The sequence below is a fragment of the Cheilinus undulatus genome, linkage group 8, assembly GCF_018320785.1.
Source record: "Cheilinus undulatus linkage group 8, ASM1832078v1, whole genome shotgun sequence".
Classification (NCBI taxonomy): domain Eukaryota; kingdom Metazoa; phylum Chordata; class Actinopteri; order Labriformes; family Labridae; genus Cheilinus; species Cheilinus undulatus.
The window spans coordinates 53,269,645-53,288,444 of NC_054872.1; the positions used below are offsets into that span (position 1 = coordinate 53,269,645).

Below are 18,800 nucleotides of genomic sequence, written 5' to 3' on the forward strand. Positions count from 1 at the left end.
TGGTTGGCAACTCTGTCTGGTGGTTGGCAACTCTGTCTGGTGGTTGGCAACTCTGTCTGGTGGTTGGCAACTCTGTCTGGTGGTTGGCAACTCTGTCTGATGACGAATAAGGAAAGGGTCGTCTCCTTTCATAGTGGAAGGTTGTAACTCTGTTTAAAAAAGTGAGGAGGCACTGGAATCAAGGGGTAGGGGTAAAAGCTAGAAATCAGACTAAGTCGCAGCTATCCCTCTCCAAAATGGCAGCCGTAGGACCATATAGCTTCAGCAGGTTCTATATTATCCTTATACTTTAATGTAAAAGTTTGGCAGAAGGAAGATGATCCCAAGTCTTCAAATTTACATAAAATAACGTGTGATTAATTCCTTTGTTGACAGTTTCAGATTCTTAGGTGTGACTCTTATCTGCCAATCATTTCCATCTTTAATAAACATTTATGTTAATGTTCACAGCAAACCACAGGTTTTTAGACTGTTTAATTCCATTTTTTTCCATTTCTGAGGCTTCAAAGACCAAACAACTGATTTACACTTTTCTTTCACTCCTCCTGCTGGGAGAGTTGCTAATGCTAATTAGCTTTAAAGCTAACTCTGAGCCAACACTTGTACCTGGTCTATTTAAAAAAAAATCTAAATACAATAAAATAATTAATACTGAACATTTTCGTTAGGCTGGCTACACACTCGACCATCTAAAGTCTGATTATGGACCCAAGCCACCATTCAGAAGATAAAAAAATATATACTTTTTTATTTTGTTTTTCTTCTTTGATGTTTCAGTTTTTCCTTTTTCCCCTAAAAGAAATGAATAAATAAAAAATGTGCTTGTTCATCTCTTTGTTTTTATGATCAGGATAAAATGGAAAGATCATAGACAGGACGCTGGTGAGGTAACATTCTTTTTTTTCCTATCAAAGTGACTTGGAGCAGGTGTTGAAAAAAAGAATGTTACATCACCTGTGTTCCATTCTTTGATCCTCTTTATTTTGATCTTGAAAATAAAAGCAATAAGTGAACTGTTTTTCTTTTCTTTATTTGAAAGCTTTAAAAAAAAAAAAAAAGGTTTTGTTTTCATTTTTGGACTCAGTTTAATCTAAACTGGCTGTAAGAGACAAGGAAAGTTTATCCATGTTTTATTTTAAACAGAAGTTAGGAAGCAGCTCCTTTCTTGATTTTGGATTTCTCACATCAAATTAAAAATCCGTTAGCTGTTAAAGACCCTGACTCTTTTGTTGGTGGTCTACCAGAATTTTTAACCAATTTCAGATTTATACATGGTCTCATGTGCAGCCAGCCTTAGCTGCAGACTGTGGCGCCCCCATGTGGCGGTAACAGAACACTGAGGGCGTTTGGATTGTCTTGTTTTGGTTTAAGAGTCCGCTCACTGGTGAACAACCAGACTTTTATTTTGAAGGGCTGACCTCCAGCTGATGATGTTATTTGATTATCTTTGTAATTAAAGGCTTTTTCACAGTAGGAAGTGACATCATTAGAGCCTTGATGACTCCAGCTGTGACATCATCAGACTGCGGTACCTTCAACAGACTGAGCGTGCTCAGAGCGTCCCGATGATAGACGGCTGGCCGGTCAGAGGTCAGTGAGCGCCTCCGGCGGCCATCTTGTTGAACTTCTCCTCGAGGTCGTGGGCGCTGATGTGCGGCAGGCCGTCATCCAGCGGACAGCCCTCCACCAGACTGTTCATGGGGGTCGGTGGGACCCCAGACTCCTCCTCCTCATCAACATCTCCTAGACGACCGTCTCCGTCCCGCCCCTTCAAGAAGTCTTTGACAATGGGGAGGAGCTTCTTCCGAGATGCCAGAGAGTTTCCTTTAAAAAAAAAAAAAAAACTTTAAGCTGACATTTATTCTTTAAACCAGGAGACACTGAAGAGGTCAGAGCTTACCCTGCTGGTAGGCTGTGATGTGAGGATGGGGGCTGCTGATTGGACAAAGGTTGAGGGCGGGATTACGCGCCTGCTCCAGATGGAGGCTCACCTGTAGAGAAAGGAAATCTGAGTGGTCATGGTGAATAGAAAAACCATTAAAAAACAGGCAAAAGCACCATCCGCATGGGTCTAGAGATAACTGTGATAATGGGCCCAGTTTCACCTCTCCTCCAAAAGGCTTTGAGAGGAAAGGTGAAACCTCCTCTAAGACCTCAATCAAGTCCAGGTGCCCCTCTGATGTCGATTTGAATAAGGATGGAATGTTTCATAGGATTTAAAGGATAGCATCATGTTTCAAAGGCAAGGATGGAATGTTTTACAGGATTTAAAGGATAGCATCATGTTTCAAAGGCAAGGATGGAATGTTTTACAGGATTTAAAGGATACAATCATGTTTCAAAGGCAAGGATGGAATGTTTCATAGGATTTAAAGGACACAATCATGTTTCAAAGGCAAGGATGGAATGTTTTACAGGATTTAAAGGATAACATCATGTTTCAAAGGCAAGGATGGAATGTTTTACAGGATTTAAAGGATACAATCATGTTTCAAAGGCAAGGATGGAATGTTTCATAGGATTTAAAGGACACAATCATGTTTCAAAGGCAGGGATGGAATGTTTTACAGGATTTAAAGGATACAATCATGTTTCAAAGGCAAGGATGGAATGTTTTACAGGATTTAAAGGATCCAATCATGTTTCAAGGGCAAGAAGGGAATATTTCATAGGATTTAAAGGATACAATCATGTTTCAAAGGCAAGGATGGAATGTTTTACAGGATTTAAAGGATACAATCATGTTTCAAGGGCAAGAAGGGAATGTTTCATAGGATTTAAAGGATACAATCATGTTTCAAAGGCAAGGATGGAATGTTTTACAGGATTTAAAGGATAACATCATGTTTCAAAGGCAAGGATGGAGTGTTTCATAGGATTAAAGGATAACATCATGTTTCAAAGGCAAGGATGGAATGTTTCATAGAATTTAAAGGACAGCACCATGTTTTAAAAGAGAATGGTATGTTTCATAGGATTTAAAGGAAACAATCGTGTTCCAAAGGCAAGGAAAACATGTTTCAAAGGAAGGATGGAATGTTTGATAGGATTTAAAGGGTAGCATCATGTTTCAAAAGGGCAAGGGTGGAATGTTTCACAGGATTTAAAGGATGACCTCATGTTTCAAAGGCAGGGATGGAATGTTTTACAGGATTAAAGGATACAATCATGTTTCAAAGGCAAGGATGGAATGTTTTACAGGATTTAAAGGATACAATCATGTTTCAAGGGCAAGAAGGGAATGTGTCATGGGACTTTAAGGATAACATCTAGGGCTGCAACAAATGATCATTTTTTACGCCGACTAATCTGACGATTATTTTTATGATTGGTCGACTAATCGTGGCTATTTGGCATACTATTTTGGATCCCCGTTTTACCTTGCCTTCTTATGCATGCACACCTGTGAAAACTTAATGGTTTAGCACATTGACATGACATGTCAAGTTGCTACATCGTCAAGGTTTGTTTTTACTGTAATATAAAAGTACTGAACTGATAACTACAGTAAACTGCACACTAAATAGCGTTACTGAAAAAAAAAACATTACCCTAACAAATATCAAAGATTGTTTTCCGACTGATTAACGTACGGCACCAACATTATAAGTAGGCTACTGGAATTAATCCTCGTGCCTTAAGCACAAAGGGCTCAGTAACTAAATGCAAAAGATCTTAAAGATATTCATGCAACTTGCAAACTTGCCCACTTGCAGTATTTGAAGACGCGGCAGCTACAGTGTGTTTACTTTTTCAGGTGTTCGTGCCTTGCCGTAGTGCTGCCATGGTACGAGAGTTTGACTTGACACAGTTTGCAGTTGACTTGATTTGCCAATTTCTTTTCTGTCAAATGTTCCCAAAGTTTAGAAGCTCTGGGTTGGCCTTTTGGTGTGCACTCCATGCTTTCCGCCATGCTCAACTTCTTCTTCTCAGTTTCTGTGAATAATGTAAACAGTGGGAGAGATACTGCCCCCACCACTTTCTGTAGTGAACTGCAAGTACAGATGAGTCCTTACCGGCCGGTACTAGATTTTACCAATATAAAAAACAATAATACGACGCGTTGACACTTGAATTCCGACGTCAACAAATTTTTATGGTCGACACAAACGATTATGTCGACGAATCATTGCAGCCCTAATAAAATCATGTTTTAAAGGCAAGGATGGAATGTTTCATAGCATTTAAATGATACCATCACATTTCAAATGATAAAATAGTGTCTTAAAGGCAAGAATGAAATGTTTCATAGGATTTAAATGATACCATCATCTTTCAAAGGCATGGATGGAATGTTTCATAGGATTAAAGGATAACATGTTTCAATGGCAAGGATGGAATGTTTCATAGGATTTAAAGAGTACCTTCATGTTGCAAAAAGGGAAGTTTGGAATGTTTCATAGGATTTAAAGGATAGCATCATGTTTCAAATGGCAAGGATGGAATGTTTCACAGGATTTAAAAAATAACAACATGTTTCAAGGGCAAGGAGGCAATGTGTCACAGAATTAAAAGGATAACATTATGTTTTAAAGGCAAGGATGGAATGTTTCACAGGATTTAAATGATACCATCACATTTCAAATGATAAAAGAGTGTCTTAAAGGCAAGAATGGAATGTTTCATAGGATTTAAATGATACCATTATTTTTCAAAGGCAATAATGGAATGTTTAATAGGATTAAAGGATAACATGTTTCAATGGCAAGGATGGAATGTTTCATAGGATTTAAAGAGTACCTTCATGTTGCAAAAAAAGGGGATTGAATGTTTCATAGGATTTAAAGGATAAAATCATGTTTCAAGGAAAGGATGGAATGTTTCATAGGATTTAAAGGATAGCATCATGTTTCAAAGGGCAAGGATGGAATGTTTCATAGGATTTTAAGGATGACATCATGTTTCAAAGGGAAGTTCGGAATGTTTCATAGGATTAAAAGGATAGCATCATGTTTCAAATGTTAAGGATGGAATGTTTCACAGGATTTAAAAATAACATCATGTTTCAAGGGCAAGGAGGCAATGTGTCACAGGATTTAAAGGATAACATTATGTTTTAAAGGCAAGGATGGAATGTTTCACAGGATTTAAATGATACCATCACGTTTCAAAGGATAAAATAATGTCTTAAAGGCAAGAATGGAATGTTTCATAGGATTCAAATGATACAATTATTTTTCCAAGGCAATAATGGAATGTTTCATAGGATTCAAATGATGCCTTCATGTTGCAAAAAAGGGGATCAAATGTTTTATAGGATTTAAAGGATAACATCATGTGTCAAGGCAAGGATGGAATGTTTCATAGGATTTAAAGGATAGCATCATGTTTCAAATGGCAAGGATGGAATGTTTCACAGGATTTAAAGGATAGCATCATGTTTCAAAGGGCAAGGATGTAATGTTTCACAGAATTAAAAGGATAACATTATGTTTTAAAGGCAAGAATGGAATGTTTCACAGGATTTAAATGATACCATCATGTTTCAAAGGATAAAATAATGTCTTAAAGGCAAGGATGGAATGTTTCACAGGATTTAAAAGATAACAGTATGTTTTAAAGGTAAGGAAGGAATGTTTCATAGGATTTAAAAGAGATCATCATGTTTCAAAGGACAAGGATAAAATATTTAACAGGTTCTAAAAGATTATGCCTTTCATAGACAAGGCTGGAATGTTTTATTAACTTTCAAGAATGATGACATCTTAAAGCTGGGAATTTTGTGGACTTTCTTCCCTCAATGTTTGTTAAATAGAAGTCCACATTTAGCATATTTTGTAGAAGTTGGTGAAACTTGTTGTGGGGCTCACGCTGAAGGCTGTTCAGGTGTTACACCATGACATCATTATGTGACACCTGGCTGATTTAGAGTTATGTATGGCTGATCTACCTGTCGGTGTGTTCTGTCACGTCATCTATCCTGACCGTGTGTGTGTGTGTGTACCTGCTGTCTGCAGCTGTTACTGTGGCTGAACACAGCAAGCTCTCTGATTGGCTCTTTGTTCTCATTGAAGGAGATGGTCATCATCAGCAGCAGGTCGAAGCCAAACTTCAGACAGAAATCTGAGAGCTCTGTCTCCAGCCCTGCTCTCTGCAGGAAGTCCTGAAACACATATAAACAGCTGTCAGCTCTCCGTTTATCATTAAAACTGCCGGGTACAGGGTGTAGTAATGTGTGGAGTACTGTGTGTAGTAATGTATGACCTCCAGCGTGATGTAGAGAACAGAGATGGCGAGGTTTAATCCTTCAGAGACTGCCTTCATGTCCTTCAGCAACATCTGCTCCGTGGTCAGACCTGACAGGACAATATAGCAGTAAATACTGTAAAAAGACCATTGGAAATACAATGTAATACTGCAAAAAATATTGCCATATATACATTATACTTTGAGAAATACTGCAATAGAAACAAAACAATACTGAATAACATACTCTGATAAATACAACAAAATACTAGGGAAAAAACACTGCAATAAATTTGGCATAATAGTGGAGAAAATACTGCATTAAAATAACATCATAATGCAAAAAAACTGCAATAAAAATTAAAAAATACTGCAATTTATATGACATAACACTGCAAAAAAATACTGCAATAAACTGCATTATATTGCAAAAATACACTACAAATACAACATAAAACTGTAAAAAATACTGCAATAAATCTGAAAAACAAATCTGCATTAAATTGATTGAACATTCATAAAATACCGTGGTAAAAATGGTGTAATAGTGTAAAAAACTAATATAATACTGCAATAAATATGAACTACAACTTGAAAAAAATACACAATGGTATTTCATTGCATAAATATTACAGAACATGGCAAAACATTCACAATTTGACACTACAATGCAGAAAATAATAACTGAAACATATAATATTACATTGTAAAAGATAAAAACACAACAAAACTGCTAGAATACAACAAAATACTTATATGAGTGTATATACACAATACTGTAAAAATCATACAATAAGTACACCCCAGTACAGCTAATACTGCATTTACAGGCTGTCATGTAAACTCAGCCATACCTGAGACGTCAAACTTGGCACTTTGCAGTGTGTTGAACAGAGCGCCACGCGGTGGCAGAGTGGGGAATCGACTCTCCAGTGACGCAGCAACCTGACTGTCTTTGGGTGTAACTTTACCTGCAGAGGGCGCCATGTTCACGCAGTCCAGCACCATGGCCGCTACATAGACAAAAAAACACCCCACCAAACATCAGAACAGGAAGTTATGATATCAGGAGCATGGCATTTGCCGTGCGTGTTACCGTAGAGCAGTTGGGCCAGCTGCTGGTCCAGGATTTCTGGAGCTTTCTGGATGATGCGTTCGGTTACCAAGGTAGCACAGGATCCCACTGTCTCCACAGTAACAGGACAGGAAGAGGAGGGCTCTCTCTCCAGAAGGTGATGGTCGATCACTTCCACCACTGCCCCCTCCAGGTCGCTGTCTGAACTACAGGCAAAAAAGAAAACAATGAAGAGTCTGGGCAGGGGTCAGGGGTTAAAATGAAATTCTTAACTGTCAAAATGGAAGTTTAAGCTTCTATAAAGGTGGAAGATCAAAGTCAGAATTCGGAGATCAAAGTCAGAATTCGGAGATCAAAGTCAGAATTCTGAGATCAAAGTCAGAATTCTGAGATCAAAGTCAGAATTCTGAGATCAAAGTCAGAATTCAGAGATCAAAGTCAGAATTCAGAGATCAAAGTCAGAATTCGGAGGTTAAAGTCAGAATTCAGAGATCAAAGTCAGAATTTAGGGATCAAAGTAAGACTCCTGAGATCAAAGTCAGAGTTTGGGGATAAAAGTCAAAATTCAGATATCAGTGACTGTGTCTACATGGACTTGAGTATCCTGTTTTCTGAGTATCCCGTTTTCTCTTTGTTCATGTATACACCTGCAGAAACCAGGATATTACAGTATCTCGTTTTTGAGAGACCCGTTTTTGCTACCTGGAGAAAACGGGATACTGTGCCATGTATACGCAGCATCCCGTTTTCTGGCTGCTGTAGACTTACGTGCGCAGGCGCAACTTTGATTCAACTTAATATAACTTATAATATAAGTTACTGTAAATACTGCGTCTGTCTGGGCGGTGGAGGATCATCTGATCTCTGCCCGGAGAGAGTGACAGTTTAGCGGCTGTGTCTGCAGAGGATCAGTCTGTGATCTGACGGCAGTCAAAACGCTCTGATATTTAGATAAAACGTGAACTGAACAGTTTAAATTTTCAGCCATGAATGAAACATGAGCATAGTTTACTGAGAATGACCGCTTACACCATGAGTTAGAGCTCTGTCAGCTGAAGATGGAAAGACAGCACTCGGTAAGCGACCTGCACAGCCTGTCAACTCCTTCCAGTCTTGACATTTAGAAATGATGACTTTTACGATGTGTTTTTCAAAATAAAAACATAGCCTTTCAAAGACCCACTTTGAGCTGGCCCCGTTTTCACAGACTTTTATTTTGAAGTCGTTTCCAGGAAAGCTATTTAGTGAAGTCAGTCGACTGCAAGATGCTTCGCTATTTCTTGGCGTCTCTGCCAAACTTTCGTCACGTTTAATAATAATTATAATGATAATAATAATAATCGCCTAATAAGAATCACCTATTAAGTCATAAAAATTTTAAATATGAAGTTATAATAAGGTTAGTCATTTGAGATCCCCCTTTCATTCCTTACCATCCTCTCAGTCTCTTTTTTCTGCAGATGCATTATAAGCAAGCGTTGTATAAACAAGATTAGTTTTGTTTTCTCCCCTTGTTGGAACGAGGTGGGTACCATTTTTTGCTGTGTAATGCTGGCATTTAACTGTTTTAAACCCAAAATAACAGTGATCTAATTTTTCTAAAATTTCTAACTTTCTGGTGTTGTAAAATAACATCAACTATCTGTGCAGCTATGATTCAGTGATCAGAAACCGGGATACTACTTTCTCTCATGTATACAGGGATATGAATAACCGGGTTTCTCTGTGCACTTGTAAACACAGTATCCCGAATATGATAAAAACTGGGATATGACTTATAACCGGGATACTCAGGTCCATGTAAAAGCAGTCGATGTCTTATCATAATCGGAATTCATAAATCAAAGTCAGAATCATATGATCTAAGTCAGAATCCACAGATCAACATCTGAATTCAAAGATCCAAGTGAGATTTCTGAGATCAAAGTCCGAATTCAGAGATCAGAGCCAAAATTCAGAGATCAAGGTCATTATATTTATCTTTTTAAGGATTGATGTTTTCTGATTTTTATGTCTTTACTGGCGGAGACAGGACAGTGGATAGAGATAGAATCAAGGCTGAAAGAGTGGGATTGTGGGAAAGGAGCTAGAGTCCGGACTTAAACCTGGGGCTGCCAGAGTACATGGAGCTGAACTTACAGCTGGGCTATCTTAACATACATGTGACTACTTGTCAGTAGGCGTGACTATATGGGTCTATCAGATGGCTATGGGGTGGGCGTGTTTACCTGGGCAGGACATTATGGTCGACCAGCGTCAGTCTGAGGTGTCCGGATCGATGCAGCGCTCTCAGGTCAACCTGATCTCTGAACAGTAAGTGTTCGGGTGAGAGAGCGAGCTGACGCAGCAGGAAAATATTATCTGACCGCAGCACGAAGTCGGCCTGACGCACGTTCATCAGAGGGAGAGTGAGCATCGGACTGTGGGTGGTCTAGGGGGAGTGAGAGAGAAAGAGAGAGAGAGATGACCCCCACACTTCCTCTGTGAGCACACACAGCTGATCTGATTGGTCAGACTCACACCTTGGACAGGAAGAAGGCGTAGGCCAGAGCACACACCATGGAGTCCACATCACACGCCTCATTACCCAGGACCACATGGAATCCTGAACTCGCCTCCCCTGGGCTGCCCTGGAGAGAGTTTAAGGTCTATTTAGAAGTAAGAGAAAAGGCTAAAAAAAGAAGACTTCCAGTTCTCTAACTGGATGATCAATGATAAAACAAACACTATAAAACATACAGAGTTATATTCATACATGTGATATGAAGAGTATCAGGCTATGGCGACGTTAAAGTTTCACTATGACACTCCTAAATATTATCAGTTGCTGCAGCTGTGGCTGACACCAGCACCGATGTTTTTCATCTTCTGTTGTTGCATCTGCTGATTTTTGTGATTGTTAACTTTTTCATGAAGGCCAGGGTCCAAAATTATTTCTTATTTATGGACAAAACAATATATTTTCTATTTTTCACTAGTTTAGAGGGACAAATTCAACCACAGATATCCCCAGGAAAACTTATTACTTTATGTTATTTAATGTTATTTGATGTTAATTAATGTTATTTAAGCTCATAAAAAAAAAAAAACACTTTTTTTTCTTTTTTAAATAACTGCAGGTCAAGTGTCATTGCATACTCCAGCGCTGTTAGGTCTTCATCACAAAAGTCATCACGTCCTGGGGAGTTGACAACCATCTGGCAGAGTTGACAACCACGTGACAAAGTTGACAACCATCTGTAGAAGTTGACAACCTTTTGAAGGAGTTGACAACCATGTGAAGGAGTTGACAACCATCTGTAGAAGTTGACAACCATTTGAAGGAGTTGACAACCATGTGAAGGAGTTGACAACCATTTGAAGGAGTTGACAACCATGTGAAGGAGTTGACAACCATTTGAAGGAGTTGACAACCATCTGTAGAGGTTGACAACCATCTGTAGAAGTTGACAACCATCTGTAGAAGTTGACAACCATGTGAAGGAGTTGACAACCATTTGAAGGAGTTGACAACCATGTGAAGGAGTTGACAACCATTTGAAGGAGTTGACAACCATGTGAAGGAGTTGACAACCATTTGAAGGAGTTGACAACCATGTGAAGGAGTTGACAACCATTTGAAGGAGTTGACAACCATGTGAAGGAGTTGACAACCATGTGAAGAAGTTGACAACCATGTGAAGGAGTTGACAACCATTTTAAGAAGTTGACAACCATGTGAAGGAGTTGACAACCATGTGAAGGAGTTGACAACCATTTGAAGGAGTTGACAACCATCTGTAGAGGTTGACAACCATCTGTAGAAGTTGACAACCATGTGAAGGAGTTGACAACCATTTGAAGGAGTGGACAACCATGTGAAGGAGTTGACAACCATTTGAAGGAGTTGACAACCATTTGAAGGAGTTGACAACCATTTGAAGGAGTTGACAACCATGTGAAGGAGTTGACAACCATTTGAAGGAGTTGACAACCATGTGAAGGAGTTGACAACCATTTGAAGGAGTTGACAACCATGTGAAGGAGTTGACAACCATTTGAAGGAGTTGACAACCATGTGAAGGAGTTGACAACCATTTGAAGGAGTTGACAGCCATGTGAAGGAGTTGACAACCATGTGAAGGAGTTGACAACCATTTGAAGGAGTTGACAACCATGTGAAGGAGTTGACAACCATGTGAAGGAGTTGACAACCATGTGAAGAAGTTGACAACCATGTGAAGGAGTTGACAACCATTTTAAGAAGTTGACAACCATGTGAAGGAGTTGACAACCATTTGAAGGAGTTGACAACCATCTGTAGAGGTTGACAACCATCTGTAGAAGTTGACAACCATGTGAAGGAGTTGACAACCATTTGAAGGAGTGGACAACCATGTGAAGGAGTTGACAACCATTTGAAGGAGTTGACAACCATGTGAAGGAGTTGACAACCATTTGAAGGAGTTGACAACCATGTGAAGGAGTTGACAACCATTTGAAGGAGTTGACAACCATGTGAAGGAGTTGACAACCATATGAAGGAGTTGACAACCATGTGAAGGAGTTGACAACCATGTGAAGGAGTTGACAACCATTTGAAGGAGTTGACAACCATCTGTAGAGGTTGACAACCATCTGTAGAAGTTGACAACCATGTGAAGGAGTTGACAACCATTTGAAGGAGTTGACAACCATGTGAAGGAGTTGACAACCATTTGAAGGAGTTGACAACCATGTGAAAGAGTTGACAACCATTTGAAGGAGTTGACAACCATGTGAAGGAGTTGACAACCATTTGAAGGAGTTGACAACCATCTGTAGAGGTTGACAACCATCTGTAGAAGTTGACAACCATGTGAAGGAGTTGACAACCATTTGAAGGAGTGGACAACCATGTGAAGGAGTTGACAACCATTTGAAGGAGTTGACAACCATGTGAAGGAGTTGACAACCATTTGAAGGAGTTGACAACCATGTGAAGGAGTTGACAACCATATGAAGGAGTTGACAACCATGTGAAGGAGTTGACAACCATGTGAAGGAGTTGACAACCATTTGAAGGAGTTGACAACCATCTGTAGAGGTTGACAACCATCTGTAGAAGTTGACAACCATGTGAAGGAGTTGACAACCATTTGAAGGAGTTGACAACCATGTGAAGGAGTTGACAACCATTTGAAGGAGTTGACAACCATGTGAAGGAGTTGACAACCATTTGAAGGAGTTGACAACCATGTGAAGGAGTTGACAACCATGTGAAGGAGTTGACAACCATTTGAAGGAGTTGACAACCATGTGAAGGAGTTGACAACCATTTGAAGGAGTTGACAACCATTTGAAGGAGTTGACAACCATGTGAAGGAGTTGACAACCATTTGAAGGAGTTGACAACCATTTGAAGGAGTTGACAACCATTTGAAGGAGTTGACAACCATGTGAAGGAGTTGACAACCATTTGAAGGAGTTGACAACCATTTGAAGGAGTTGACAACCATGTGAAGGAGTTGACAACCATGTGAAGGAGTTGACAACCATTTGAAGGAGTTGACAACCATGTGAAGGAGTTGACAACCATTTGAAGGAGTTGACAACCATTTGAAGGAGTTGACAACCATGTGAAGGAGTTGACAACCATTTGAAGGAGTTGACAACCATGTGAAGGAGTTGACAACCATTTGAAGGAGTTGACAACCATGTGAAGGAGTTGACAACCATTTTAAGAAGTTGACAACCATGTGAAGGAGTTGACAACCATGTGAAGGAGTTGACAACCATTTGAAGGAGTTGACAACCATGTGAAGGAGCTGACAACCATGTGAAGGAGTTGACAACCATTTGAAGGAGTTGACAACCATGTGAAGGAGTTGACAACCATTTGAAGGAGTTGACAACCATGTGAAGGAGTTGACAACCATTTGAAGGAGTTGACAACCATGTGAAGGAGTTGACAACCATTTTAAGAAGTTGACAACCATGTGAAGGAGTTGACAACCATGTGAAGGAGTTCACAACCATTTTAAGAAGTTGACAACCATGTGAAGGAGTTGACAACCATGTGAAGGAGTTGACAACCATTTGAAGGAGTTGACAACCATGTGAAGGAGTTGACAACCATGTGAAGGAGTTGACAACCATGTGACAAAGTTGACAACCATTTTAAGAAGTTGACAACCATGTGAAGGAGTTGACAACCATTTGAAGGAGTTGACAACCATTTTAAGAAGTTGACAACCATGTGAAGGAGTTGACAACCATGTGAAGGAGTTGACAACCATGTGAAGGAGTTGACAACCATGTGAAGGAGTTGACAACTATGTGAGTTTATAACCTTCTGACTGAGTTGAAAACCATCTTCAAGCATTAACTTACATCTGATTCGTGTATTTTTTTACTCACTACTGTATCCCCCCTCTGGGTGTGGACTGAGACTCGTGTTTGGGTATTTTTCAACAGTCTGACAGAGGCAGTATGAAAGGATCACTGATCAGTGTTGTCACACAGAGCCATCAAAGACATAAACCTACTAAGAACTGACTTTAAATCATTTACATAGAGGCTACTTCAGTTCAGATGATTTTGTTGAACTGTTAGTAAGGTATGACCGGTTGGTGACGTCAGCGGTCGATTATGATGTCATATTGTGGTCTGTGCTGAAACTATCAGAGCTAGCAGGCTAGCACTGAGATAACAGGCTAACGCTGAGCTAACAGGCTAACGGACGCTATCGGTACACTGAACACACGTGACCGAGCTGTGAGAGCCGGTGTGTATGAGTCAGTGTGCATTAGTGAGTGTGTACTTCCCTGTGTGCACCTCTGACTGCTGGTGTCTGTTACCTTCACGGCCCGGTGGCAGTTGGATAAAAACTCCTCCATGTTCCGTTAGCCGTTAGCTGCTATCTCTCCGCTAGCTGCTCCTCTGATCGGTTAACGGTAATCGGGGACCACCGGCTCACCGATCAGCAGGCTGTCGGTCACTCTGGGGTCCGTTGATGCGAACATGTGACTGTCGGTAACGGCGGGTAAAAGGTCGGTGTGCGTTCACTGGACTCTGTATATGTGGGAAAAACGAGCTTCAACAACATTCTACAGAGGGGCGGTCATTTTCCGATATCAGGGACACCCCAGTCGATCAATCAATCAATCAATCAATCAATAACTAACTAACTAACTAACTAACTAACTAAATAAATAAATAAATAAATGCCAATAACTTACTACAGAATGACCCTTACGTCAAAGAGGTCATTTACCGATATCATACGTACTCTTTGTGATGTTTATATTGTATTTTATATTTCTATTTTATTCTTCCTCTATGTTATCTGTTGTGAACCAAACGCCAAATTCTTTGTATGTGAAAATGTACTTATAAAAATCCAATTTTTATGCTATGAACGTGGTCGTTGTTACTTTTCTCTTCGTAAATTTTCATCTTTTTAGACCATAAATAATCAAAGTTTGGTTTATTCTAGATCTAAGTCTATAATTTCAAAGTTTTTGAGTTTTTTGTTTTTATTAACATTTATTTTTCTTATTTCTTTAGAGTGGTCCTTATACACTGTTATTTTAACAGGAACCATCAAGCCCAATAACAGAGATTTGGGTTGGAGACCTTATATATTATATTATATATTATATTATATTCTTTATTGCACATATTGAACAAAGAAAGCAAGAGAAAAGGAATTAATACAGAATAAAAAAATAAGAAATACATTTTTAAGTCAGATAATGAGTAGATGTGCAGGAGAAGCCAAAGAAACCCAAGTGGGCTTGTCGAGTGGCCTTCCTAAGTGAAAAATTAAACATTCAAATGAACATCAAATAGTATAAATTGATACAATGCAATTCAAAATATGTTAAAACAAAATATAAAGAACAATATTCTGGCAGAGAAAACACAAATAGAAGTTAGACTGTAATGTCAGAATAATTTCTTAGAGTTTGTTGTGCTTAATTGGTCCAACAACAAAAAAACATTTAGTTAGTTTCTTGAATGAATTTAAGTTGCTGCAGTTTCTAATATGAGTCGGTAAGTTGTTCCAACAATGAGCTCCCTGAAATCGGATGGAAAATTGGGAAAAGTTGTCCTAAAAAAGGGAAGGATGGAGGTTACTGGCTGACCTTGTATTGTAATGATGGTCCTTAGTATCACTTGTATCGTACTCTCAGATACTGTCACAGGTAAAATATTAATAACAAAACAACACAACAACAATAATTATAATTTATGTTTTAAATTTAACAGAATACCCCTTTTTCTAATTTTGTTCACCCAATAAGCGTCCTACTTTATTTTATCTTTGATGGACGGAGTAAAAAAGCTACGTTGTTTGGACAATGCCCTTTATATCCGACTACCCCTGAAGGCAACAGAGACCTCAACCAGCTATTGAACTCTGGGTAATGTAGTTTTTATGTAACCGGTGCAGTTGTTCTTGGTGTGTCCAGTAGTTACACAACTAAACATTAGTACTGCAACTGTACATCAACTAGAGACACTGTAGCACTGTTAAAGGGGCTGTTTATGAGGGGAAGTAGGCATATATTATATATTCCTTACTGGGTATACTCTTCATTCAAAGGCAGGTATATGGAGACTACAAAGTGGTTGGGTTCTCCATATACTGTCTGTGTGGCGGAATTCAGATTGTCAGTGAACATTTCAGTGGTTGGTTAGGGGTCTGACATCAAGAGGTTAACAACCACTGATCTGGAGTATACAAGGATTCTTGTCCAGGGATTAACACCAGTTAAGAGAGGGTTCCTCCCCTCTAAAGCAGGGGTCATCAAGTACATTTTCACAAGGGCCAGCTTTAATCCAGAAGAGACTCTGGGGGCCGGCCTTTCAAATAGGCAAAAATGAAATAAATATTTCGGTCTGATGAACATATTTCTGAATTAGTATTTTTATTTTCTTTCAAAACACAGGACATTTTAGTCATTACCAGTGAGCTCTATCCCTATTATCTATAAAGCAGCAGGCCTGACCACAGAATTAGCTGTGCCCCTGAAAATCCCAGAGAATGGGCGCTCCCCACTTGTGATTTAGTACCATTAACTCATTTTTGGAACTTTTTTTTAACCCCTTTTCGATACTTCATTCTGCCATTTCTGCAGCATTTTTGGCCCCTCAACCAATTTTTGCCACTTTTCACCCATTTTACCACCCTTTTTGCAACTCATCTGCCTATTATTCCCCCTGTGTGCCACTCTTTAACCCTTTCCACTACTTTGCTGGGCTATTTGTGCTATGTTTTTGCAACTTTTAACCCATTTTGATTCTTTTTGCCTCTTTAACTCAATTTTTTCAATTCTGTAGTCCCTTTAAACCATTTTTATCCCATTTGTGCCACTCTATTTTATCTATTTGTTGCCACTTTTTAATCCATTTTTTGCACCCTTTTTGCCACTTTTACCCATTTTTCGATGCTTTATGCACCTTTTTTTCCTCTTTTACAAATTTTTCCCCATTTTAACCTCTTCTCCAATTTTCAGGCAAATTTTTGTCCCCTTGTGCTATTCTTGAATTTTTTTTTCATTTTTGCAACATTTCTGCCAGTCCTAAACAATTAAAAAAAAAAGACTAATGATGGCTGACAAGAAAAATGTTGTCATTCTACAACTATTTAAATACTTATTGTTTTGGGGGGATTTAATAACCTAGCTACAGACATTTAAAGCTAAAAGATAAAATTCAAAAACACAACATTTTTTCTGAATTTGATGATCTTCAAGGGGCCAGACAGGAAGCTTTGGGGAGGCCTGATTTGGCCCTCAGGCCACCAGTTGATGATCAGTGCTCTAATGGTTGCCCTCTAGGGGCCGATATTAAGGGTCTAACACAGTAGGGATTTCATATCATCCAGTAGGGCCACATTCATAGTGTTTATAACAGTACATAAAATACTGAAAGCCTTTTTAGCACTGTCACAATCATCCAAAATGACAATGTCCCATCCAGTCAGACCCTCTATGGCCAGGGAAGTCTGAGTAACAACAAGCAAACTCCAAAAATACAAATATTTCATCAACATTGTGACTGCTTTTGTTGCATCACTTTCATGTTAAAAATTGTAAAACTGTTTTACAGACAGAGGATGACATCATCTTCAAAGGAAAGGATGGAATGTGTTATAGACAGATGATGACATCTTCAAAGGCAATGTTGGCATGTTTTATGGACTTTAAAGGATAACACCATCTTCAAAGGAAAGGATGGAATGTTTTATAGACAGATGATGACATCTTCAAAGGCAGGGATGGAATGTTTTATAGACTTTAAAGGATAACATCATCTTCAAATGAAAGGATGGAATGTTTTATAGACTTTAAAGGATAACATCATCTTCCAAGGCAATGTTGGCATGTTTTATAGACTTTAAAGAATAACATCATCTTCAAAGGCAATGATGGAATGTTTTATGGACTTTAAAGGATAACATCATCTTCAAAGGCAATGATGGAATATTTTATAGACTTTAAAGGATAACATCATCTTCCAAGGCAATGATGGAATGTTTTATAGACTTTAAAGGATAACATCATCTTCAAAGGAAAGGATGGAATGTTTTATAGACTTTAAAGGATAACATCATCTTCAAAGGCAGGGATGGAATGTTTTATAGACTTTAAAGGATAACATCATCTTCAAAGGCAAGGATGGAATGTTTTATAGATTTTAAAGGCTGATACCATCTTCAAAGGAAAGGATGGAATGTTTTATAGACTTTAAAGGATAACATCATCTTCAAAGGCAAGGATGGAATGTTTTATAGACTTTAAAGGATAACATCATCTTCAAAGGCAATGATGGAATATTTTATAAACTTTAAAGGATAACATCATCTTCCAAGGCAATGATGGAATGTTTTATAGACTTTAAAGGATAACATCATCTTCAAAGGAAAGGATGGAATGTTTTATAGACTTTAAAGGATTACATCATCTTCAAAGGCAGGGATGGAATGTTTTATAGACTTTAAAGGATAACATCATCTTCAAAGGCAAGGATGGAATGTTTTATAGATTTTAAAGGCTGATACCATCTTCAAAGGAAAGGATGGAATGTTTTATAGACTTTAAAGGATAACATCATCTTCAAAGGCAAGGATGGAATGTTTTATAGACTTTAAAGGATAACATAATCTTCAAAGGAAAGGATGGAATGTTTTGTAGACAGAGGATGACACCATCTTCAAAGGAAAGGATGGAATGTGTTATAGACAGATAATAACATCTTCAAAGGCAGGGATGGAATGTTTTATAGACTTTAAAGGATAACATCATCTTCAAAGGCAGGGGACAGAATGTTTTTGAGGCTTGTGATGTTCCGAGTCTTTCATCCTTGGTTTTTTTGCTGAACAGAATGCCATAGCTGGCGGCTTTTGTTGCCAACCAAATCCAGCCAACAGTCAGTCAAGACTGCTGGTAAATCTGTGTTTGAGATGGAGTAATTCTGTGTCATTCATGAATGAGTGCTGAGTTGGCTCTTTCATATGAATAACAGGAGCTGACTCTTGTTTGAGGGTCAGTTTCCTTTCTTCTATTTTTGC

At 38.7% G+C, this 18,800-nt stretch overlaps 1 protein-coding gene across 3 annotated transcripts; it reads right to left on the reverse strand.

The window, feature by feature from the left end:
* Window positions 1-15: 15 nt before the first annotated feature.
* prune (prune exopolyphosphatase) lies at window positions 16-14,249 on the reverse strand. Of its 3 annotated transcripts, none has more exons than XR_005992212.1 (10): window positions 14,080-14,249; window positions 9,784-9,891; window positions 9,490-9,692; window positions 7,283-7,467; window positions 7,041-7,199; window positions 6,205-6,296; window positions 5,945-6,103; window positions 1,901-1,991; window positions 1,533-1,824; window positions 16-149 (listed from the first exon to the last, which is right to left on the reverse strand). XR_005992212.1 is itself a non-coding variant. In XM_041793264.1 (9 exons), the coding sequence occupies exons 1-9, from the start codon at window positions 14,116-14,118 to the stop codon at window positions 1,592-1,594; spliced, it is 1,269 nt and encodes a 422-aa protein (XP_041649198.1). In that variant the 5' UTR covers window positions 14,119-14,249; the 3' UTR covers window positions 460-1,591. The 3 variants fall into 3 exon arrangements, 1 of the variants encoding a protein (XP_041649198.1); XR_005992213.1 differs by having other exon boundaries at window positions 43-96; XM_041793264.1 differs by lacking the exon at window positions 16-149 and having other exon boundaries at window positions 460-1,824.
* Window positions 14,250-18,800: the final 4,551 nt, after the last annotated feature.